This window comes from Alosa alosa, chromosome 2 (genome assembly GCF_017589495.1).
Source record: "Alosa alosa isolate M-15738 ecotype Scorff River chromosome 2, AALO_Geno_1.1, whole genome shotgun sequence".
Taxonomy (NCBI): Eukaryota; Metazoa; Chordata; class Actinopteri; order Clupeiformes; family Clupeidae; genus Alosa; species Alosa alosa.
In genome coordinates, this window is record NC_063190.1 from 24,194,951 (window position 1) to 24,219,912 (window position 24,962).

The 24,962-nt window shown below is 43.4% G+C and overlaps 2 protein-coding genes across 14 annotated transcripts in view; both read right to left on the reverse strand.

Annotated features, from left to right (window-relative positions):
* fryb (furry homolog b (Drosophila)) overlaps positions 1–21,765 on the reverse strand; it is an 83,382-nt gene extending 61,617 nt beyond the window's left edge. For 3 of the 13 annotated variants that reach the window (XM_048237624.1, XM_048237622.1, XM_048237621.1), the window contains exon 1: positions 14,135–14,807. In XM_048237624.1, coding sequence (XP_048093581.1) covers positions 14,135–14,366 — 232 coding nt within the window. In that variant the 5' untranslated portion in view covers positions 14,367–14,807. Of the gene's footprint in view, positions 1–758; positions 780–815; positions 1,277–6,151; positions 6,371–14,134; positions 14,808–21,632 lie in introns of those variants that run through there. The other 10 variants (XM_048237632.1, XM_048237623.1, XM_048237627.1 and 7 more) reach the window with 7 other exon arrangements.
* A 1,664-nt stretch (positions 21,766–23,429) lies between these two features.
* rxfp2a (relaxin family peptide receptor 2a) overlaps positions 23,430–24,962 on the reverse strand; it is a 47,674-nt gene continuing 46,141 nt past the window's right edge. Inside the window, exon 18 of the mRNA XM_048237848.1 lies at positions 23,430–24,750. Coding sequence (XP_048093805.1) covers positions 24,485–24,750 — 266 coding nt within the window. The 3' untranslated portion in view covers positions 23,430–24,484. The remainder of the gene's footprint in view (positions 24,751–24,962) is intronic.

Genomic DNA, 24,962 nt, shown 5'->3' on the forward strand with positions numbered 1-24,962 from the left:
AAGTGTGTGTGTTTGTAACAGTAGACCGGTAACCTACTGGCAAATTGCACAAAATTACACAAGTTCAAAAGCTTTCTGACTGACACCTCAGTCTAATGTAGAAATAGGATAGCATATGCATACCGGCTTGGGACTTTTCTCCCTCCCTGTCCCTGCCTTTGTAATCTATACCATATTTATACGATGACATAGCGTCTAAATGCATCACGAGTTGGTATGCCGGACCATCAGGCGTCAGTATGACAAGAGAGAGAGAAACAAAGAAAAGTGAAAAACACCCTTGTTGTTAACAGACTTGTTTTGTGGTAAATTACACCTTGACAGGTGGATTGACCTCTAATCTGTCACTGTCCCCTGCCCATTGGGCCAGAGAAGGTAAGGCCGCATAGGCCACATACAGTATCCAGTGTTGTGAAGAGTTCAGTTCAGCCGTGGCCATGGTGAAATCCAGTACATCAACTATTTCAAACACTTCAGTGGCAGGAGTCCTCAGTATGTAACTTCTGACTCTCTGCTCTCCCCCCACTGATACTCCCTACACTCCCACAATAACAAAATATGCCAGAGACACACACACACACACACACACACACACACACACCACAGAGGGAGAGAAAAACAGACATACAACATGCGCTCACACATACACATATGACCACAGAGACACTAGGCGCTCTGAGACCCTCACTCAAGCCTTCAAAAGCGTATAAAGCTGACGAGGCTGATGTTAGCATTAGCGCAGAGTCAGACCCCCTTACCCAAGCCTTTAATAAAGCTGATGACGCTAACGTTAGCGTTAGCACAGACCCCCTTACCCAAGCCTTTAATAAAGCTGATGACGCTGGCCCGGCTCCATCGCACCGGTGACACCTCCATGTCCAGGCCGGAAGGAGAGGAGGGGGCGTGGGCAGAAAGGGGTGGGGGGGTTGGAGGTGGTGGAGGTGGTGGTGGCGGGGTCGGTTCAGCTATCCTGTCCGGAACTAACCCAGTATTCCCACGGTCACATTCCCTGTCAGGCCCCTAGTCCAGTGCTCCAGGGTCCAGAGCTCCATGCTGGAAATTCCAGCCACGCGTGTCAAAGAGGAAAAGAAGTAGGGGGAGGCAGGAAAAGAAGAGTAAGTTTGCCTTAGATGTTCCTGGATCTTTTGTTGTTGTTGTTGTTGTTGTTGTTGATCCTCGAAGGGTTGGGAAATAAAGTAAGCCCTGGCATTGAACTCAGAGCCAGCCGTCTCTAGCTGGCTCTGCTTCCTTCTGCCGTGTGATAAGAGAGTGAGAGAGAGAGAGCCCTCCACACTCAGAAGGTCAGGCTGGAATTTTAGCAAAGCCCAGAGAGAGAGAGAGAGAGAAAGAGAGAGGGAGGGAGGTCTGGTGCTTGGCTAAATATAACTCTCTCTTTCACACACACACACACACACACACACTCATATACTCATACATTAGCATGGCTCACACTCCCAGACTTGCTTTCTACAGACAGATAGGTACATGCATATGCATGACAGTAAACACCTATACATATAGGCTACGGCACATATACGTTCACACAAACACAACTAATTTCCATAGAAACTGGACTGATGTATAGTATGTGAACAGCTATTTATTTTTGAACACCTTGCGCAACACAGATGTTTTTAGACAAGACAACAACCAAACTGCTTGGCTTGTTTGGAAGATCTTTTATGTTGAATTAAAAACCACAGCATAGTATTTCAGTCAAAGTGCACTATGCTGCTGGCCAGACTTGGTCCAACAAGTGTCTGAACGCACGCACACACACACACACACACACACACACACACACATACATTTCCCTGGAAGAGAAGCCACAGTCTAAGACCACACCAGGATAGTCTGAATTCCAACATTGAAACACTACACTGTAGCCAGACAACAGCAGAACAACATGAGCCCTGAAAGCTGCAAGCTGCCCAGCCCAGCTAGCAGAGGAGAGGAAAGGAGGGGAGGGGGGGAGGGGAGGGGAGGGGGGAAGGAGCCAGATAAGACCCAGGAAACCGCCCAGGACGAGCCCAAATCAAATCATACACACACACTATTATTACATGACTGCAAATAAAATCAAGACCAGACAATCGGTCACATGAATCTTTGTCTCTCGGTCTGGGTCATTTGGTGCAGTTGAGGTAACAGACCCAGTGTTAGCAAGACAAGCAGGTTTGACTGACACATTACAGCACTTAGAGCACTTTTGAGATGGTGAGTGGTTTTTAATGTGATGAAGTTGGGGTTTTTATTTTAGTGATAAAGTAGCCAGTCGTTAGGCAGAGTCCTGCGTGTCCTAACTTGGAGTGCTGAAGGGTTGTTTTCGGTTCCGTGACCTACTCTGAAGCCATGGCATGCCCCGGTGTCTGTTTCTTTAAAAAAAGAGATTCCTCACGTCAGTATGACTTCCTGGTATAGGGATGTCTCAAGCAAATAGAGAGGGATGAAATGGAGAAGAGCAAGAAGGGAAAAAATGGACACTCTCTCGCTGTCTCTCTCACACACACACACACACACACACACACACACACACACACACACACACACACACACACACACACACACACACTCATTCTTTGGATGATAGAATTGATTCCCGCTAAGGGTTTTGATGTCTCTGGGTTTTATGCAGTGACTCAGCTTTCTGATCCAGCTTCTCCTGCTCCAGTTTTAACTCCGTTTCAGGAGACATCTGCTGCACAGGAACACCTCATGTCACCTGTCTCATTAGAGCTGTGTCATGGTTGAACAAAGAATCCCTGTGCACCCCTTTCAATGACAGCAGAGAGAGGGAGAGAGGGAGAAAGAGAGAGAGAGGGAGAGGGGGGAGTAATAGAGAGCAGGATCTTTAAAGAGTGAGAGAAACCGAGAGAGGATCCGATGAACGCTGCACCCAGAGAGCTGTGTGCTCCAGTGGCATATGGCCCCGTGCTGCTGTGAGTCCATCTGGCCGATGTGTGCACCGTAGCCTACAACAAGTCCAAGGAGAGGAGCAGCCCCTAATGAGAGAGCGGCGCTAATCTCCACTGTCAGCATGACTCAGCAAAAAATAAAACAGTAGTGCCCCCCACCCTTAAAAATAAACAAATAAACAAACACAGCTGCATGAATCAGCAGCCCACAGATGGCACCCTCCGTGCTCCATCCCATATCAAGACAGCCAAATCACACCCATCTTAGATGCAATAAGAACATCACAGCCAGCCAGCCAGCCACACAAGGTGATGCCAAGGCTGGCATATCAAACGCGGTCTCTAATGAAAGAAGGCTACAGAGAGGGCAAGGGAGGAGAGAGAGAGAGAGAGAGAGAGAGAGAGAGAGAGAGAGAGAGAGAGAGAGAGAGGGAGAGAGAGGGAAGGACCCAGCCAAAGTGAGATATTTGATGAGCAGGAGAGATAAGGCCTCGGTTAGATGGAATGGACGTGTTTATCGCCGCATATCTATCTGCCTGATATCACCGTCAGAAACATGATGAGATCTAGGCCTAACTGTTCTAAATCGGTATGTGAGCAAGTAACATTCTAGGGCATAGACACAACATTCTTCGGTGAGCATGCTTGCGATGCCTTCATAAAGGGCTTGATGTGCTTCCAATGGTTCATGAGCTCAAATGGTTAAGAGTGAGGGGGTGACTAAGGAGTACTGAGTCACTCAAACACTGACACTTAACACCCAGTGTGTGACCAAAGTCATTTTAAAGATTATTCTGGTGTGAGATCATTGCTGGGGGGTATGGGAATAATTACCATGTCAAGAGAAGACACAAACATAAACACACACAAACACAAACACACACACACACACACACACACTTTGCCCAGAGAATGTCATGATATGAGCATGATATCAGTATGTGCAAATCTACAGTACTGTACATTTCTTTGTGTCTACCTCCATGTCTATATTGTTATGAACATTATAATCTGACCTGCATTGGTATGCTCAAACTTGGAATCAGATAGACACACACATCTGTACAATGAGGGCCGGTCCGGAGTAGGACATTTTACATGATCCTCCCAACAGTACCACTCATTAAAAAGGCACAAATTCTTTCATTTTTGTAATGGGTTCTAAATTGAATATTTGGTCCATATAAGTAGATTAGAAGCTCTCTCTCTCTCTCTCTCTCTCTCTCTCTCTCTCTCTCTCTCTCTCTCTCTCTCTCTCTCTCTCTCTCTCTCTCTCTCTCTCTCTCTCTCTCTCTCTCTCTCTCTCTCACATACACACATAGAGAGAGACAATCTCAGCTAGTATATCCAAATAAATATACCATTTAACCAATTGTGCATTTCAACATGTCTACCCTGCTGTCTGCTATGTGTTGTGTGCTGTCTTTGCTGTTTTTGTCCGCTGTTTTTATTGTTATCGTGATACATGTTACGTGTAAAACTCGAGGACCACAATGGAAATAAGCCTCTGGGCTTTATTGTGTTTTATCCTCTGTGATTTTTAATGTAATCTCTGTACTGCAGAGTCCTGTGTGCTTTTGAAAAATCATCAAATAAACTCAATCAGTCAATCAAATGTCTGCACTATCATCACTGTAAGGCAGATGATTTCCCATGAAGAAACACTGCAAGTCATGACCCAGAGTAATAATGTCGCAGGAGAAGTGCTCAATCTCTGTCTGCCACAGAGCACAGAAAGAAAATGAGATTCTGCTGGATCCGTTTTACTTCATAAGGAACAGAACTGGAAGCCTGTGTCCTTCTGATCTCAGCTCTAGTGAGTCCAAAACAGGACAAAAACCCTTCCCCAGACTGTCTGCACCCACACAGGTGGATGTCACTTGAGAGATCATGTGCTCTCTGCTTCACCTTGACACTTAAAGAACGATCTAGAAGAGGACATGCCACACACACACACACACACACACACACACTATATGCACTCTGGGTAGCGTAAGGGGAGCAGTGTCAATAAGATTTTCTATTTCTATCTCTGTCTGTCCGTCCATATATCTATCTATCTATCTATCTATCTATCTATCTCAAAGACTGTAAGCCTGTACTTAAATCCCTCCAAACTTACGTGCACTCACCCACACGCGTATAAACAAGCAAGGCTCAAGACTGAGTGAGGTCATGCTATGGAGGAGTGTGATGGGATGATGTGATTGGTCTCTCTCTCTCTCTCACACGCTCTCTACTAGATGTCTCCCTTTCTCATCCCCCCACATATGTATACTTTAAAAAAATATCATTCATCAATTGCACAGTATGTGAGATAGACTGTGAGGTGCAATCCCATAGAAAAGCATGAAAAGCTTTAGCTACGTAGCTGTGATTGGCCCACGACCCTGTGATTTGCACGGCAGACAGAGCACATAGGCTATTCACATGATCTGCCCCTGAGCTCAACAACGAGAGAAGATGGTCCTTCCTTCAGCCTGGACCCATTATGTAACCAATAGTGTCAGAGAATGCTGACTAAGACAGGACCAAACAGACTTACACACACTTACACACACACACAAACACAAACATACACACATACACACAGAAGGGTACATTGAGGAAAAAACTGCCTGTGTGTGTGTGTGTGTGTGCGTGTGTGTCTATGTCTGTACAAGAGCAAGAAAGGGATAGGGAGAGAGAGAGGATGAGCGGGAGGGAGAGAGGGAGAGAGAGAAAGAAAACATTCATCCATCATCCAATCACACCCCTTTAAAAAATGAGCTCACTGAATCCTAAATCTGGGATGTTTATATTTTTGTGTGGGCTTGCACACGTCAGCACGCAACTCCACTGCCTAACGTCACAGCTAAAAACTGGGTAATGCAAGATGTTTACGACCTACGACACTGATAGAGGATAGGCTGGGCTATGCTATAGGGTCAGTGAGTAAGAGAGTGAGAGAAAGAGGGAGAGAGATAGAGAGAGAGAGAAAGGAACAGTGTTTGTGAGAGAGAGCAAAAGTGTTTGTGATCCGCAAAAAGGGATAGAATGGTCGCAGTGATATAACACTAGACAGGCAATCCAGAGCTTTTCATAAACCTGCAGTCAAAACTAAATACACAAATACAAACACAACTCCATGTGTATGTGTGTGTATGTGAGTGTGTGTGTGTATGTGTGTGTGAGAGAGAGAGAGAGAGAGAGAAAGAGGGGGAGAGAGAGGGAGATCGGCGATGGTGTGTACTCACGGCTGCTCCAGGATTTCAGCAAAGACTTGATGCTGATCTCAAAGAAACCCGAGTCCTGTTGACTAGCCATGGCCGCGGAGCACAGCTAGTTCTCCACTGACACGAGAAACAGGGAGAAGGAAAAGACAGAGAGAGATGGAGAGAGAAGGAGAGAGAGAGGAGAGAGGGATGGAGCTCTGACAGAGAGGATGGAGAGATGCGGTCCAGCTCCCTCTCGGCTGCAGATACTGCAGCCCTCTCCCTGCTGAGTCTGTGTCAGCTGTGAGCATCCTGCCCTCTCGCTCACTCTACCCCCCCCTCTCTCCCTCCCTCTCTCTCTCTCACTCTCTTACGCCATGGCTTTCTCGCTCATTCTCTTTGTTACGCCATGGCTCTCTCTCTTCTCTCTCTCTCTCTCTCTCTCTCCTCTCTCTCCCTCTCTCTCCCTCTATCTCTCTCCTCTCTCATTGTTACGCCATCGTCTTACACAGTACCCCTCTCTATTTCTCTCTTACACCATGTCTATCTCTCTCTCTCTCTGTCTCTCTCTCACTCTCTCTCTCTTCCTATAATGCGCAGATGTTATGGGGAGCCTAAGAGCCAATCCTCTTAGTGGCAAGAGGCAGACAGACAGACAGAGAGAGAAAGCCTCATAATAAGTGGTGTGTGTGTTGTCCGCTTGTCTCTTGTATCCACCTCACAAACACTACTGCAGCGCAGTGGGAGATTATCATGGCTTGTGTACATTCAGGCATGGACGTTGTTTTACCTGCAGTGACAAAGCAATGTTTACAAACAACGCTGATGGACCAACTCTAGATGGTGGTATTGTGGCACAGGGGGTTGCATTGTGAACAGTTACATTGTATTCACAGTCAATTCTCTCAACCAAAGAAACCCATTCATCTGAGACAAAAACAAACAATATTTCTCTGTCTTTGTCTTCCCTTTGTTTTTCAAAAACAAACGGAGGAGAGGTGTGTGAATTCAGCCTCCGATTCTCAAGGTTCCTCCAACACTAGAGCCTGGAGGAGAGATCTGCGCTCAGAGCACAACTACTCAAGGTCAAACCATGGGCAGCCTCAGCCTGCAGTAGCCTGGACAGCCTGTGCCATCATCACACTGCAGCAAGCATATTCTGTGTAAATATGCAACGCTGCTCTGCTGTTTGGGAGAGGAATGGTATACCGTCATGGAATTGAAATAATAACGGTGGTAACTGAGTCTTACATGTTTCACCACACACTAAAAATGGTCAAAACCGACCAAAATAAAAAATAGAGGCAATGTAAACAGAGACAAGATGGAGGTGATGTTTATCATTCCCTCTCACTCCCCCTACTGGAAACACAGTGGAACAGCAGTATTTTTGCATGACAACAAACAAAAGCTTGCCATTTCCTATCTATAGGAAGACGATGTGGATTTTGAACACAAAGTGCTAAAATCTGTGTATTCTGGATGAAACAGGCCAACTTCAAACAAACAGAAACAACTTTAGAGGAAATAACGAGAAAATAAACAAGGATCAACCGCCTCTGCTGTGTGTGTCTGACTGGAAGCATTGTGGCTTGCATAATTGGGAAACCACCCAAAAAAAGACTAAGAGAAAATTATGAGAATAAAATGTTGCGGATTTCACTCACAGAGGATCTCAAGGCTGCAGAATATCTACAGTTAGCCACCAATTATCTCTCTTGTTGTTCTCTGAGGACTGTAAAATCATTTATCTGGCTAAGAGGTTGACAGAGGAAAACAGAGGGGGGGGGGGGAGAGAAAGTGCATCTACTATACACATGGCTGCTGTTTGTAAAACCTGTAAAGCGGGTCACATCTCTGTGATTGCAATGCAAATAAGGGTGGTGTAAAGGTGTCATTCTGCCACTTTGTCTGAATGCTGTGGCCCATAACACTGTGTCTGGGGCAGTTTAGGTCAATTGATTAGAGGCCCAGGGATTCCTGCAGTTCCTGTTTTATTGTCATTTATTACTGGGCCACTCTTTGGAGAATGAAGAAACCTCCACCAGACGTCCTGGAAGTGCATTTACAGTCTATAACTGCATTTCAAAATAACATCTGATGTCCATATTAGGGCTGGGCGATAAAACGATAGCGATATGTATCACAATAGACATGTACCTTAATCAATAAAGAATATGTTCAATAGAACATTCGATAATTAAAAGCAACACACACCTCCTCACGTTGTCCATAAATATATAGGCTAAATATATCTTGCATTGTAGCTATGTGCAACTCTACCAGAGTAGGCGATAGTAGGCCTACCTCAACACAGACTCTCTGAGTCCTTGCTCCGTGCACTCTCTCTCTCTCTCTCTCTCTCTCTCTCTCTCTCTCTCTCCTCCCAACAGGCGCATCTCAGCATGCACGTAATCCAAACATTCACAATCGTGCAAGACGACTGGCTAAATTGCTATTAAATCCGGTTAGCATCATTAGCAAGCTGCACGAATTTGTTCAAAACTGTTGCATTCAAATTGACTGCTAAGTTCTAATCATCTCAATCCCGATGCAAATGGAAAAGTACTTTCCGAGACTCAAACGGGCCTGTCCCAAGAAGAAAAGGTATTCATTTGAAACGTAAACACACGTGGGGAAACTGAACAGTCTAACCAGTAGACTATGATAAACTAGCAAATTAAGCTACTTTGTTTACAATGTTTTCAGGCTTCAACCAGTGCTGCTTTTCATTCAGACTTATGTGCACATTTATTTTATTTGAGTGTTTTTCATGATTGTGTTGCTATTTCTTTTCCCTGTTTGCTTTGATTGATAACTGAGGTGATTAAAATCAGAGGAAGGTTAAGTTTAAAATAAAAGTGTTTAAATTTAACTTTTTCTGGTCCTTATCTGAAATAGATTTTTTTTTTAAAAAATCAATAATTATCGATATCGACTGATATGAAAAACTGTATTGTGATACAGTTTTTAGCCATATCGCCCAGCCCATATGGCCATGAACATGAACCAAGAATTATACAGACACCACAACTATGAGCTTGTCAAGCCCTTGGCAAATAGGCAATTAAGCCAACAAGCAAACATTTACACAGATCATAACTGAACAGAGTAGGCTTGGTGTGTGATACATTGACAATTACTGTGGAATTTATCACAAGGGCCACACAAAGGTTTCATTAAAGAAAGCAATAAGTGGTAAGTGGAAGAGTCCTTTAAGAGGTCTTGGATGGCTGTCACTAAAACTTCCAGGTCTGGTCACTGAAAAATAGGAATTTATATTTTCTATCTATATCACACACATCTTAGCTCCATGCATAGATTGGGCAAACATGACAGACTGAGAGAATCTATGGAAAACAACCTATAGGTATGTCCAGTAAGAAAACAGAGCTCACAATTAGCAACCTCTGAAGCTTACATTCCATAATCAAACACTGTACCATGACTATGAACACCTGTTGTGTAATTCTGTATATCTGCTTCTGTTTGCTATGCATGCTTAAATCTTGCTTATTTGTGGTTTCAATGAGGAGACTTATTTGTGGTTTCAATGAGGAGACTTATTTGTGGTTTCAATGAGGAGACTTATTTGTGGTTTCTGAATCTATTTCTCTGCCTACCTCGTCTCTACTTCCTGGTTCAGTCATCCTGTTTGTTTACCAGAACTGGCTTTAGTGCAAGCAGGTGGAAGAAGACACACACAAACAGTGATGCCCGTAGGGCTCGGCTACATGGGTAATCCTAATGGCACCAACACCGGATATAAACACATAGGTGTGTGTGTGTGTGTTTGTTTTTTATATTCAAACATATTTAGTTGACTTGACCCATCCACATATTAGCGTATATTTCCATATTCCCATGTATTTGCATGGGTCATTCCACGTCAGTTCAACCAGGGCCCACGCACTTAGGTCTCAAAAAATTCTGACAAAATTACCAGGTGTACCTATGTTACCCAGGAGACACACTGTAAAATTACTCTTATGTAAGATCAATACTTTCCAAGATACAGCCAGTTTTACAGGGGGGGGGTGTCGATTTTTGTTCGGCCTCTTTTTTTTGTCAAAGTTCACAATTAGCAAGAACTAAGCCATGTAGGAGGCTCAAATTTTTGCATGCTGGTACATAAATATGAATAGTATGTAGCAAAAATCGTCACGTTGGTCTGGATAATCCTGCATGGTCATAGCTGTCCCTCAAAATTGATACAAATTGTATTGGAGTTTTTGGCTGGGCTCTGTTTAAGCCTTCAGAAGACATATTTGTACTCAACATAGGCTCTTGATTTATTTTCCTTACTGAGATAAGTAGAAAACACTCACAAAAAGCAATAAACAGAAAATAAATCCCCTTCAGGGTCTGAACAGCAGACCTCATAAGTCTGAAAAATCATTTTGGTTATCATTTTCAGACCACCCAAACACCTTGTAGATAGATAGATAGATACTTTATTGATCCCCAGGGGAAATTCAAGGTCACACAAAGGTTTTTTTTTAAATATGTTTTTCTTTATTCTCCATGATCCCTTCTTTTTTGAATTGACCAATTTGACTTGTCTTATGCAAATCTTTCTTTTTATTTTCCACTCCTGAACATGGGCAAAATGCCCCATTGACATAAATATGTTTTATATAGAGTCACCACACTGCCACCTGTGGTTGTATAGAGTAACCTGTGGTAGCTCTGTACAAAACATATTGATGTCAATGGTGCATTTTGCCCATGTTCAGGGTGGAAAGTGAAAAAGAAAGATTTGCATAAGACAAGTCAAAATTGGTGTTTTTAAAAAGAAAAGATCATGGAGAATAAAGAAAAAATATTTAAAAAAATCTTTTGTATATTCCCACAAGGTGTTTGGGTGCTCTGAAAATGAGAACCAAAATGATTATTTAGACTTGTAAGGTCTGCTGTTCAGACCCTGAAGGATTTATTTTCTGTTCATTGTTTTTTTGAGAGTGTTTTACTTATCTCAGTAAGGAAAAATAAATCAAGAGCCTATGTTGAGTACAAATATGTCTTCTTAAGGCTTAAACAGAGCCCAGCCAAAAACTCCACAAAATTTGTATCAACTTTGAGGGACAGCTATGACCATGCAGGATTATCCAGACCAAATGTGACGATTTTGCTACATACTATTCCTATTTATGTACCAGCATGCAAAATTTGAGCCTCCTACATGGCTTAGTTCTTGCGCTGTGGGCTTGTGAACTTTGACAAAAAAAAGAGGTGAACAAAATCGACACCCCCCTCCCCCTGTGAAACTGGCTGTATCTTGGAAAGTATTGATCTTACATAAGAGTAATTTTACAGTGTGTCTCCTGGGTAACATAGGTACACCTGGTAATTTTTTAACTGACCGCCATGTTAAAAAAAAACTATGAAGCCATAAAGTCTACCCTAGTTTCTAACAAGGTGGTTCATACATTACAACAGCCCAAATACACAGCATGTCATCATTAACAATGCAAGCCAACATAACAACGCCAGTTATCAACAATGACAACAGCGGTTTGTATGATGTAGCGGTTTAGAAGAATAGACGGTCATACTGTCACAATATAGTCATGATGTTACCATCTGTCCAATGGTAATGTTCCCTTACGCACGTCATGGATTATAACACCTGCCCTCGCCCCTGTCTGCAACAGCTGGGTCATCTATGTCCTTCTGGATGACAATTATGAGACTGATCTAACTAAAAGACACACTACGCTATATGTCTATGCACTCACAAACTAAGCAGAAGTCAGCATCAGCTCATGTGATACCAAGTTGAGTATGGATGACTGCAAAATGACTTGTTTAAGTTTGCTAATGAAGCATTGGCACATCGGATGTCTGTGAAACCTTGTATCACAGTAACTAGACACCACTATTTATAAACTACATCCCTGGCAATCAATGAGGAAATGCAACAGGGATGCACACACGGCTTGTTTTCAGAGCAGGAAGAAGTGATGCTTAGACACATCGAAACACACACAACACTCACACACAACTTTTAAACTCAACACACACACACAAATACTGCCTTTACATACATACATGCATACATACATGATACTGTACATACATACATTCACACATACACACATCAGACAACGTCTTCCACATTGCATACTGTGCAGCCACTGACAGTATGCAAAGCCTGAGAAGAGAACTGCTGAGGTTATCACTCTTGCCTTCATGGCAGCTGGATGCAGATAATCTTTACAAGAGTCTCCCAAAATTCCAGGCATTCCCAACAGGGGCCTGGTGATGCCAGCTGTTGGAATCTGGCACAGGGGGTATAGGGGCCGCCAAGAAGCCTCGGGAACAGGATCCCGTTACCATGACGGGGCCGCTCGCTTGCTTGCCACTCATGTCGCCATGACGCCTGTTTCAGTTGGGTTCAACCCAGCCAGAGTCAGTGACTCTAAACTCACACACCTCTAAGCTAAACTCTAAAATCAAATACAAACAAATTCAACACAGGCCGCATTTACCATGGACACAGGTACAACTGCTTTGCTTCTATAAGTCCCTCAGTGCTCTATTTACATTATTGACGTATGAAGTAAAAGGTCATTGGAGTGAGTGCTGTGTGATTTTTCTGTTCCCTAAAACACATGGCAGCTTGTTTTTTCTTTTCTCTCTCTCTCTCTCTCTCTCTCTCTTTCTAAGCAGAGTTTTTCTGAGCCGACCTCTGAACACTGTCAAAGTTGTTCTTCACGGGGCCAACAGAGAGCATTCAGAGCAACTCACTCAGACCAGGCATCTCGCATAGCCTACTACCTGTTCAGAGGTCCAACACGTTTTCCGAAAACACATCAGGCCAACAGGCCGTGCTTGTGTGCTGGGTGAAAAGTGGCTTTGAGAGTGAGTGGTTTTTGGGTGGGGAGAGTGGTGAGGGCAGTGATGAGGAGGCTCAAATCGCTGATTAGACGCACAACTCAAGCTCTGTTGAAGGACAGGAATGCTGAGCATGTCTGCCGGGCTTCGTGGAGAACACATCAGCCCCCCTCCTTAACAAATGCCCCTGTGATTGCTCCGGTACACTCCCCAACATAGTCTCTCACACACACACACACACACACACACACACACACACATCCACCTTCACATTCCCTCCCTCTTGTCTCTAATATCAGTTTTCTGGCTCAGTCTCCCTCACCTATACCCCTCCATAGGACTCTGTCTCTCTTCCTCCCTCTCTCTCTCTCTCTCTCATTCTTTCTGCCTCTCCACAATGTGCTGAGAGATGGTAGTGAACTTGGGCCAGACAAGGCCTTTTAATGCCTGGGTCTCCTCTGATGGGGATCTGATATGCTGCACCTGGTCCTTACCACCGCACCACCACCACCACCACTCCCACCCCCACCTACACAGGGCCCCCATCTTCCCCCACACAGGGGCCATTCAGCCCTTGCCCTCCTCCACCACTCTAAAAAAGTCACACCTAGAGTGACAGTAATTCCTTATCTCTTTAGCCTCTCGTCAAATACCATTACGACCCTGTCAGCGCATTACGAGGGTGATGTCACAGCGCTCCATCACACAAGTTTCACTGTGAGTCACGATGGTGTGATGCAAGAGAAACAGCTGGAGAGAAAGCGAGCCTTCAGGGGTCTGCTGTCTGCTTGACAGTGTGCCGGGGATTTCAGAGTAAACATCCCGGACAAAGGCTGCGTTCAAAGCTGCCTTGTGACACTCGCTTGAAAATAACCCCGCTGCTCACCTGCACTGAGGTATGTGTGGGCTAACTCAAATAGGCCACCGCATGGTGGTGAGGGGAAAGAAACAAGCAGGACGTGGTGGCGGAACATTAAAAAGAAGCCCTCAGTGCATAAACACTTAGGGAAAACACCTCATGCCAGTCTGCAAGTTTGGACAAAGCCTAATTACAACACTGCACAGGCATAGGAGCTAGACTGTGACAGCAGCCGCTGTGTTGCACGTGTGTCTGGTGAGTCAGACTGAGTGGTCCGGGGAAAAAAAAGAGAATTTTAACGGGGTGGACGACGCTGTGCAGCACTGTACCTTCTCTGATGATGGCGATGGTGGGTCTCTTTCTGGGCTGGATCTTCCGGAACTTGCCCTTAAAGTCGCTGGGAGTGAACATGTCCATGGAGAGGGTGGCCATCTGTTGGAGGACGATGCTGTCCTGACTGTCGTTGCGGTTGTGCTCCCCGATCTTCTGAGGCTCTCCTCCTCCTCCTCCATTGCCCTCCTCGGCCATCTCTGCCAAGCTCCCCGCATCATCCTGAGACATGTTCGTTGAAAGGCCCCTGGACAACAGCACTCACTCACCTATTCCGCTGGGACACCATGGATAGGGGGACATCCAAGCACACGTCCAAAGGAGACTTTTACAGTAGGACTGTGTGTCCACAGCTTTTGAATGATTCTCTTTCTGTTTTGTTTTCCAATCAGCTCTTCCTGGCTCCTCTTCACTCCTTCAGTCCAACTTTTAGCTCTGCTCCACTCTGACACAGTGACTTGTGGCCTTGTTTTGGTGTCCTCTGTTTCTTCATGTAGTTGCTGTTGTTGTTGACGTCTTCTCTCTCCTTCTTTCTCTCTCTCTCTCTTTCTGTCTGACTCTCTCACTCTCTTTTTCGCTCACTTCTGTCTTCAGAATGCGTGAATGCGTACTCCTCAGTGGATCTGAGGTAAGATGACGAGCAGTCTACCAGAGCAGCATAGCCCTTAGCCTTGCCTGACACTCTGCCGTGTGTGTGAGAGTGAGCAAGCGTGGGAGGGAGGGAGGGAGGGAGTGAGTGAACGACTGAGAGTCAGTCAGCACGCTGACTGGTCTAGGCTGTTTGGTCAGTTACAGCACCGCGTGAATGGAGCAGGTGTAGGGTTACTGTGGGCTGGTCTGACTCTCCACGGAGAGAGAGAGAGAGAGAGAGAGAGAGAGAGAGAGAGAGAGAGAGAGAGAGAGAGAGAGAGAGAGAGAGAGAGAGAGAGAGAGGAAGGGTGGGATTATGGGAGGAGAATGAATAAGGGAGGAAGAAAGCTGAAGAGTGAGAGAGAAAAGAGAGAGAGAGAGACAGACAGGCAGAGAGAAAAGACTGAAGAGATCATGAGAGTGAACAAAACACAAGAATGAAAGGGAAAAGATGCACAAAAAGACAGTCGGGTCTTTCCAAGGATCAAGGTCCAATCCAAGGTCCGTTTAAACAAGGAGCAAATGGAGGGAAGCTTGAGTGCCAAAAAAAGCTTCTGTTATCTCTCCAATGGTGTGATCCACAGTGAATCTCTAGGGGGTGGCCTCGGACAAACCTGCACTTCTTTTTTCTCCCATCTCTCCCCATGGCTTCCACCTGTTTATGACACCGTCGCCATAACGTCTGGCCCCCAGAGCATCGTAGCTAGCTAGCTCGCCTGCGCTCCCCACCCCTGAGCCACATTAGAGTCAAAAACAAGCCAACGTTCGAACACACCGCGCTAAAACACTAGTCTCACAATGCTTCTCTTTCATTTGGTGCCAAACTGGTTTAGCCCACTGTCAATGGCTCTTTTGATAACCTATTTATTTAACTCTTAATGACATCAGTATAAGTGAGGGTGATGAATAGGAACAATTTTTGTTATTTTATTTTATTTATTTATTTAACTTTTTTTGAATTCGTCACCAACCAGCCCAGGGGCTGCAGGGCAGACAGACCCTCTCTTTCTCCAGGTCTGTGTTGGTCTGGCAGCCATAAGGCTCAGAACGGCCAGGAAAGGAGAGGGAGGGACCACACCCCTCTGAATGAGCACACACACACACACACACACACACACACACACACACACACACACAGACACACACACAGACACACACACACACACTCCTTTCACCATCTCATTTCCACCTCACAAACAGGACAATCTGATAGAGCTCCACGGTAGCCAAGCCCCCTCCCTCCCTGTGTCCCCCGGGAAGTCCAGCAACTACTGGAAAGGAAAAAGGAACTCGCAGAATTAGACTAATTGTAAGTAATTATCCCCCCACATATACGCCGATTCTGTCCACTGATAATTTTCTATTTAAGTCCAATGCTACCACTGAGACAAAGTAGATAGATTAAAAACTACATCATAGTTACACATAAAATACAATACATTTCAGACACATACAATTATTGGTTTAAATTAGCTTAGCTATGGAAAAATACTGGTGCTACTGATTCAACACAACACAACACCTACACAACAAAGGTTTGTAACAGCTCAAAGCCACTAGTGTTCTCAGTGTCTAGTGCCGTTTTTTTTGGTGAAGAGGATGACCTTTCTAACCTTTTGGGTATGTTGCACTTGTTAGTTTGAGGAGGTCAAGGTTTAGGCTATTCATGAATAAAAAATCTGTCAGTCAAGCTAATGAGCAAATGGTTTAGTAAATGCAAAAACAGAGGCATGTTTACAAACATCTTATAGATTTTGAACTTTGTGCTATGTATAGCAGGCTATACCTAGTCCATCCAAAATGGCAAATGTAGGTCACAATTGGAATTCAGTTGGTGGCAAAGAGTAAGAAAGGAAATTGTGACACATGGTTAAAAGGAAACACTTTCCTCATTTCTCCGTGCCTGCCCCACCCCTTTACAGTAAGCCCGAGCACTGAGGTCTTTCTGTTTTCTGTTTGTTTTGTTTTTTCCTCCACCAGCTTCACCCTGCCCCCATCATCCACTGGTACCTCTTCAGGTTTACGTCATGGATTAGGTGTACCTACCTCCACCTACAAAGACAACATGGAGGAAAGAGGGTGGTTGCTAAAACACCTTCAGGTCACTGCCCTCTCTCTCTCTCTCTCTCTCTCTCTCTCGCTCTCTCCCTGTCTCTCTTTGTTTTAATATAGGTGTTAACGAGTGATGTCCCTGTAATAGCCAATGATTTTAAAGGAATGTAAATAAAATATTGCCCACTTATTTTTCAGAATCATACAGCCATTTGATAGACAATGGCATACAATATACTATAGCTCATAGTATATTTAGTAAACATAGTATAGAAAAGTATGAGGGTTTTCCTATTTTTTCTATTCTAAGGCAGGAAATTGTTAATCATGACATTTAAAAGGCCAACCTAAGTTGGCATGTTGTAAAAGGCCAGTCTTTTGGTTTTAGTTTTCTTGACGTAAAGTTAAATGTGACTTGCTGCCAACATTTAAACAACATCTATTTAAGACTGACCTGTTTACACCAAATTATTTTATGAAATGCAGTTGATCAATGGAAATTCTATCTCTCTCTCTCTCTCTCTCTCTCTCTCTCTCTCCCATTTCCCTCTTTTATTTGTATTAGTTATTGCTGAATGTGTCTTATTAAACTCCATCCAACAGTATACCAAACTGTACTTTATTCCTTTGATAAACAGGAAATGAGCGAGGAATACTCAGGAGAAACACAAGGAAATACATTCAAATTTAGATGAGGAAACCCAGACATGACATGATAAGAATCAGAATGCTCCCTCCTTACTGAGCAGATAATCTCAGTTGCAACGTCAGCTGATTATTGTGAAGTTACTATTACAGTAACAGGCAAGCACAAAGCAGAGGGTTTGACATGGGAACAGGAGGCTCAACAGTGCCATCTAGAGGTGGAAGTTGACACACAAACCCAGAAATCTGCACATATTAACCACAAACGGTGATCTAGAATCATACCTTGCATCTGACTGCATCCCAGCCTTTATTTGATTTCTCACCATAGCCCAGACATCTCCTCAGCTCAGCAACGGAAAAGGTAAACTGAGACCTAATACCATGGTCATGGTAACGAGCATATATGATGTGATTTGTGTGTGTACAGTAACACTACAAAATAAAAAGCAATATACTAAGACTTTTTTTGCATTTATGACAAAAGCAATTGACAATGTAATACATAAATATATATATTAGATGCCTGCACCTACCCATTGAGACAGATGAACTCAAACATTGTGGCTAGGGAGAGCAGCCTAGCCTGATTTTGCACTAGAGCAAATGCATGGCTCATCATGCTTGTGAATTATTAAAGGCAATCAAAGTTTCATTGGAGACCCCCTTCAAACCCAACCTTGCCATGGCAAAAAAGATGTGTGTGTGTGTGTGTGTGTGTGTGTGTGTGTGTGGTTCAGGCCTGAGTTGCAGAGTGTATTTTTGTGATCCATGCACTACAACAAGACAATGGATGGAAATTCAAGCACCAGTGCTCTTCTACACACAGCACAAATATACTTCTATAATATTTACAGAAGACAGAAGAAAAGGTAAACACTAAAATTAAATGCTCGGAAAACACTTGTAAGTCTGCCTCCCTCTCTCTCTCTGACACACAACAATATATGCACCCACCCACCCGCACACACACACACACACACATGAATGCACGCACACACACATGGATGACTGTATACACACACGTACACACTCACGCTCACGCACACACACACACACACACACTGCATTATATAATACCTCTAGGGCTCCTACTTGGCTGTCTGTGTGATGCGAGGGCTCCAGCACTCAGTCCCATCACATGTCATGGCGAGCGAGCACATCAAACCAGCCCACTCTGGCTCCTGAGCAGCAGAGCAGCACGGCACAAAAAAGGCGAAAGCGCACAGAGAAGCCTCTCAATGTGCAACACAGAGCTGTCATACACTCAGCCTCCAGGCACTGAGGAGAACGAGATGAGATGCAGTCTCACTGAATTTCTATGCAGTTATATTTTCAGCCATAAGCAATAACTTAACAGGGAGCCTTTCGAGAAACCAATCGTCTGCCTGTCTTAAACTGAAAATACACAAGTACAATTTTTGAGCAATGTTGCAGCGCAGTGTTTCTGTGTATTGTTGTTCTGGCCAATTTTCATGATCATACAAGCTGAAGACAATCTGTTATGTTGCTCAACATTGGTCAAAAGGTTGCACCATGTCTAATTACCTTTTTCATTTACTTGAGTGTATGAGGTCTCCATACCATATAAAGGTGTAGAAATTACTGCACATTTGAATGCAGTTGCATGGTTCTGTACTGTATATGGAAAACAAACAGAATGAACAACTTCATTCTTTCCGATGATGGAAAGAAACTGACACCCTTACTATATTTGCGACTCCCTGATGAGAAATATCCTTAGAATGATCCAGTAAGCCAATCCGTAATTGGAAAAATGTAAGGCATCCACCAATTGGGCTCAGCAGGGATGCAAAACTAACAATCTTGTTTCATCTCAAACACAATTACTGTTGACAGTTTAGTAATGCCTACTGTGAGTCAATGACACTCACAACACAAAGGACCATGTGGACATCTGTCACAGCACACAAAACCAATTTAACTACTCCATGGTAACGGAGTGGGAGTGGTTTAAAAAGTCTAGAGACAGACAACAACCGGGTGACTGAACATGACCTTAGATAAGGTTGGTTGGTTGTTTGGTGACCTTAAGTTAGACTAGATATAATATCACATCCAATGTCCGACCAACATTTTAACTTGCAAACACATTTAGAAAAACCCACATTTTTAACAACACAGCTTTGAAATCACAACAAAGTGTGTCTGTCAGAAAAGGGATCACCCACTCATCAGAGGGAGACACTGAACCCAGCGGCCAGGGTGTTCCTCAGACCACCACCAACACAGCCTGGTCTGGTGTTTCAGACCGGAGTATCTTTCAGTGGAATCCCCTCACCGCAAAAAGACAAACGGGTCGAAGAGAGCGCCACGGGAAACCAGATATTTCTGTCTTGAGTGCCATCACTGAGACAGTGTGGCCATCTCTCGGGGGATTCTGGCCGCAAAGAAAGCAAAAATATTCTTCTTTTCCTTCTTTCTTTGCTTGTTTACTCTCTGTTGACTGCAAGGTTTTTACACATAAAAAGAAGCCTGGTGTGAGATGTAAGGCAACAGTATAAACACCACTGTCTCACACTCACAAACATGGGCGTAGCTAGAAATTGAGGCCCTCTGAAAGATCTCTACCTCTCTGGTGTTAAAAATCTATACTGCCTGGCCTGTGCCAAGGAACCCTGGTCCAATGCTGGGGTCCCTGAATCTTCTAGATTGCTGTGTCTCTGCCTGTGACCTTCCAGTGTGGTGGTACTGGAGAGGGGTAGCCCGGGCAGCAAATAAAATGTGCTGCCGTTAGGGTGCGTCTAGATTTCTAGGCTAGGATAGGGCGGTACAATGCAGCTAACAGGGTCGTCACCAGAGAGGACCTGCTAAAGTAAACAACTGGAGGGCAAAAAACCCCCCAAAAGAAGCAAGCCTAGCTGTGAAAGTTTCCAACCACCACTGACAAGACAGGAGGCATGTCAGGTGATGATACAGGCCTCTTGAACAGCACATAACCCACGTGGGATAAACACTGGAAGAAGAAGAGCAGATTTCAGCACAAATGACACCTGACTTTTTCACAAGACAAGAGTAATGGTCTGGAGAACATATGATGCACCCTGCCATCACAAGCAAGTGTCTTTTTTTATTATTCAGTTATTTCTGGTTAAGGAGCAAAAATACAGAAAGCCTACAAGGTCTTTTTTTAAAATAATTCATTGATTTCTGGTTAAGGAGCAAAACACATAAAAGTGCATCTGGCTTTATGTGCAGAGAATTTCATCATCATCTTTCATCATCAAAATATTAGTAATTTAACTGATGAGTCAAACAAAGGAGTAGCCCATAAACAATGCCAACTGCCAAATATTTAGGCTAAAAGGACACCCATTGTTTTTACTATCACAATTAACCGCATTACATCAGTTATGTCTACAGCTGTTGTTTATGCTACTAAGCTAGCAGGTTGTTCTTCGACAGGCAGGCACAGCATTTGGAAAGCGAATGACATGAGCATGGCGCGTACCCTACCCAAGATGAGTTCCTAAATAATTCATGCACACAACAGACCCCTTCACGCAGGACTCCAATCGAGCTTATAAAAGGAGTGGCTGTGCACATTGGCGAACGTGAATGCCATTTAGGCATAAGCAACGCTACAGCCCGCCGTGGTGACATTTGACGTTGCCAGATCAGCCTTGAGCATATGAATTGGGGGCGACTGCCATTAGACAAAGATGTAATCGCGTTTGGACCCCGTGGTGTACAATATATTCTGTATAAAAGCACTATTATATTGATGACTGCGGTTTTTACACACTATATGATAACCTAACGTTACCACATTGGTAACGAGAACATAGCCTACAGTGGACATTCTAACCATTGGCTTAAGCCCGATTCCTGGGGTGCATGCGCTATCCTTAGGGAAAATAACAGATATCTATATCCTATATTAGGAATTAAGTAGCCTGCGTGTAGGCTACAGTGGCCACGGAAATACTCTAAGTGATGAATTGATGAACCTGGTAATTACGCACCATCAGCACGAAACATAAGACAAATAGTCGCAGTCGTTTGTGTTCGTTGAAATTCCACCCTTTAACTGTGGAAGACATGTAGCAGTTTACCCAGCTAGCCCTGTCTGGGATGGTGCTGAGAAGACAAGACAGTCTGCAGCGGTAATGACAAATAATTCCGCCTCACCAAATTAGCTATACTCACTGTTTCTCTTCGGCAAGTGTTGAATTTATAGTATCATTACGTATCCCAACGCCGTCCTTGAGGCTTCTGTATTGGCACTTTGCTCTATTAATCCTTTCGGCTTCTTTTGCATTTGAGATCCATCGACTGACAGAAAAAGACGGACAGAGGATGGGAAAGCTCCGCCCCTAGCAACCTATCCAATTCAGTTCCTTCGCAAAGGGGGAGAAATTCTCGTTCACAATTTGCTAATTTCCATGTCAGTCATATTCCCCCACCTTGTTTCTCTTTGAACACCTGTTAGTGAAGGATGCTCAGGTTCACCCACACAGTCATGGACAAACATGACCATGCTATAAAGGCAAATGTGAACAGCTCGTGTTTGTAGATGATAAAGGACTGTGGTTGATTTGGCTCTCCTAACGTTAGCCTGCATGTAAGCCGAGACCACATTCACAGGAGAATTATGTTGCTGTTACTTGGAAACAGTGTAACCACCAACTGATGCTACTAATGAGCGAGGTCGTAGTAAAATTATACACCAAGGTCATATAAAGATAATTTTGATGTGCCACAACGAGTCTGGGCTGGTACGACACAATTAAGTTGTTTCATAGTGTGTGTATAGGCTACTGTATGGATCTGAATCCTTAAGGATGCCATAGCTCATAGAATGGTTTTAGTTTTGCTGTTCCCAATTGCTTTTCAAGCTTGAAACTGTTGCAAACATGTTGAAAACAGATTATGCTCAAATTATATTTTCACAAAGTTAAGAGTAGTCTAATTTAAGGATGTCTGAATGAGAAGTCAAGATTGCCTCTGAGAATAATTTCAGATTCAGACTATGGGTGCCATCTGGCTTTTATTTTGTTAAAATGGTCTGTCTATCAATAGTTTTAATTGAAAGGTCTTGTTGTTGATGCTGGTGAAAGGTTGTTTATATGGGAACTCAATAGTCAAATTCAGCCCTCTCTTCACTGCTTCAGAGGCAATGTTGGAACACCTGCGTCCAGTATTGTTGATTATTGCTCATCCAAAGCCATATTGTTTGCTTCCCATTGACAAAGCCAGGACAAACAGGCACACTCACAAACACTGAACAGACAGATGCATGTGAGGAGAATATTAATGAATGTGATGTATTGTAATCAAGCACTACATATTTACCCTATGGACTACCCAATAGCCTGCCTTAGAGACTTGTATTAAATCATGGAACTGTGATGGACTCATCAAAGAAAGCATATGATTTGTGGCTCAATTCTCCATAGTATCTAGCGTCTTACATTTAGGCTACTTGTATGTAAAAACAAAAAAAACAACAAAAAAAACAAAAAAATAACTCTACAGAACTTACCAGGTTACAAATACTTCAATGCTTTAATCACAGTGAAATCTAAAGAGTATTTAGTCTTTATGTAAAAGTTGCATTTGTAAAAGCATTTTGACCTCAGTTATCAATTAGACTTTTTGCTGAAATGATTTGCATGAACATGAAAGAATGAGCTTCCCTGTTTGCCATTATATGATGTTCATAGGCTATATAATGGAAATTAGGGTGTACTGTACCTTTACTCTTTCATTTTTTTCAATTTGGCATCCATTTCAAGCTCACAATCCTAATTTGTCATGTGATCACTAGGTGGCACTATATCAAAAGAGTAAGGAATTAAGTAATTTCAATATTGAATTTGGAGATCCATAGTAGAATTACTCCACCAGACATGATTTTACATCTTCTCTTCTTTTACGCAAACATATGCCCACATATGCCCAAACACAACCACATGAACTTATTCATATATTCACTCTGATATTCACACTCATGCAGGTGTAGGGTCAAGGGCTCAAGCCTTTCCACATTGTTTTTATTTGTAACAGATTTGTTTACAAACACTAGCATGCAGATGAGTACAATTAGTGGATGGATCTGTCTTCTGCATGCATGCTACATGTATGCCTTTGGCATTCCCCATCATGACTGATGACAACATTTCTGTACATTGCAGACACATAAGAGATCAGCGGAGGACCTTCATGACTTTACAGACACGTTGTCAATTCACCTTAAAAACATAAAATCACTGGATCTTGTTTCTGTTTTTTTTTTCTTTTTTGCAGGTATATTTACTTTAAAACACGAACATAATGTCTGTAATAAATAGCAGTGATACAAATGTAAACTCACAAATAAAATGTGTAACAGGAACATCCATAGGACGAACATAACATTCATGAAAGGCCCTGATTTACTTAAGTGTGCTCAAAACCATGCATGATCACCTGGAAAAAATGCCTAAGCTTATCTTCTAGGAAGGAATAGTGCTGTATCACTAAATAAGCAATATCACAACCCTTGTCAATTCGTATTAACATTATGTTATGTACTTAGTATGTCATTTTATACTAACATATAATAGCAACATTAGGCAAGGCATTTGGCATGGTTTTAAGGTTAAACCTTTAGTTCAATCAGGGCCTTCAAGAAAAACCTGAAAAGGTAACACTGTGTGTTCCATTCAGATTATGTTTGAGCCTCTTTTTTTAATACGGAGCAATGGCATTCACCAAAGCCCTTGCTACCACAATCATAAAGTACAGTGCATGATGAACTTTTTTTTTACTGTAATTCAGCATTATGAAGTGTAACTCCCACAATGGCAGCCGGGGTCATACTTTAAAAGTCAGAGATCGACTGGCAGGTGAACTCCAGAGCCAGGGAAGACATGAGATATGAATACTCCAGCTGATTGGCTGTAAGGTCACTTCCTTTGGCATAAAAAACACCCATCACAGTTAAGCCATGTCAAATGAATACAGCAATGACAGGGACAACTGGTAATACTCCTCCCTTCTCTTCCTCTTTACGTAAGTCAGTTGTATCGGGCATCCATGTCCGCAAGGGACTGTCGGGGTAGGTAGCCCTTGGGCGGGTAGTAGGTCGGGCGTGAGGTCTCCATGTAGATGGTGGAGCTGGTCAGGCTCTTGCGGTCCTTCTTGAGGACGGACTGGCGCTGCCAGCGGCACAGCAGCAGCTCCACCTGCTCACGGAAGAAGCTAGTGGTCAGCGTGTACAGGATGGGGTTGAGGGCGCTGTTGATGGGAAGCACGAAGATCACCATCCAGGAGTTTATGGTGCCTGAGGAGAAATATACTCTTTCATTATCATAATACTGTGGGGCAATTCCACGGAAAATTGATTTTTTGTCACATCCATAATGCCAGTGAAATGCCTTGGCATTTGTATGATGTGAATGATAACATTACTTTTTTTGTGCATTTTTTCTAATGTGCATTCTTCAGCCAAAAATAGCAAATGCTCAAATTTCATGTAATCTTTCACATCATACC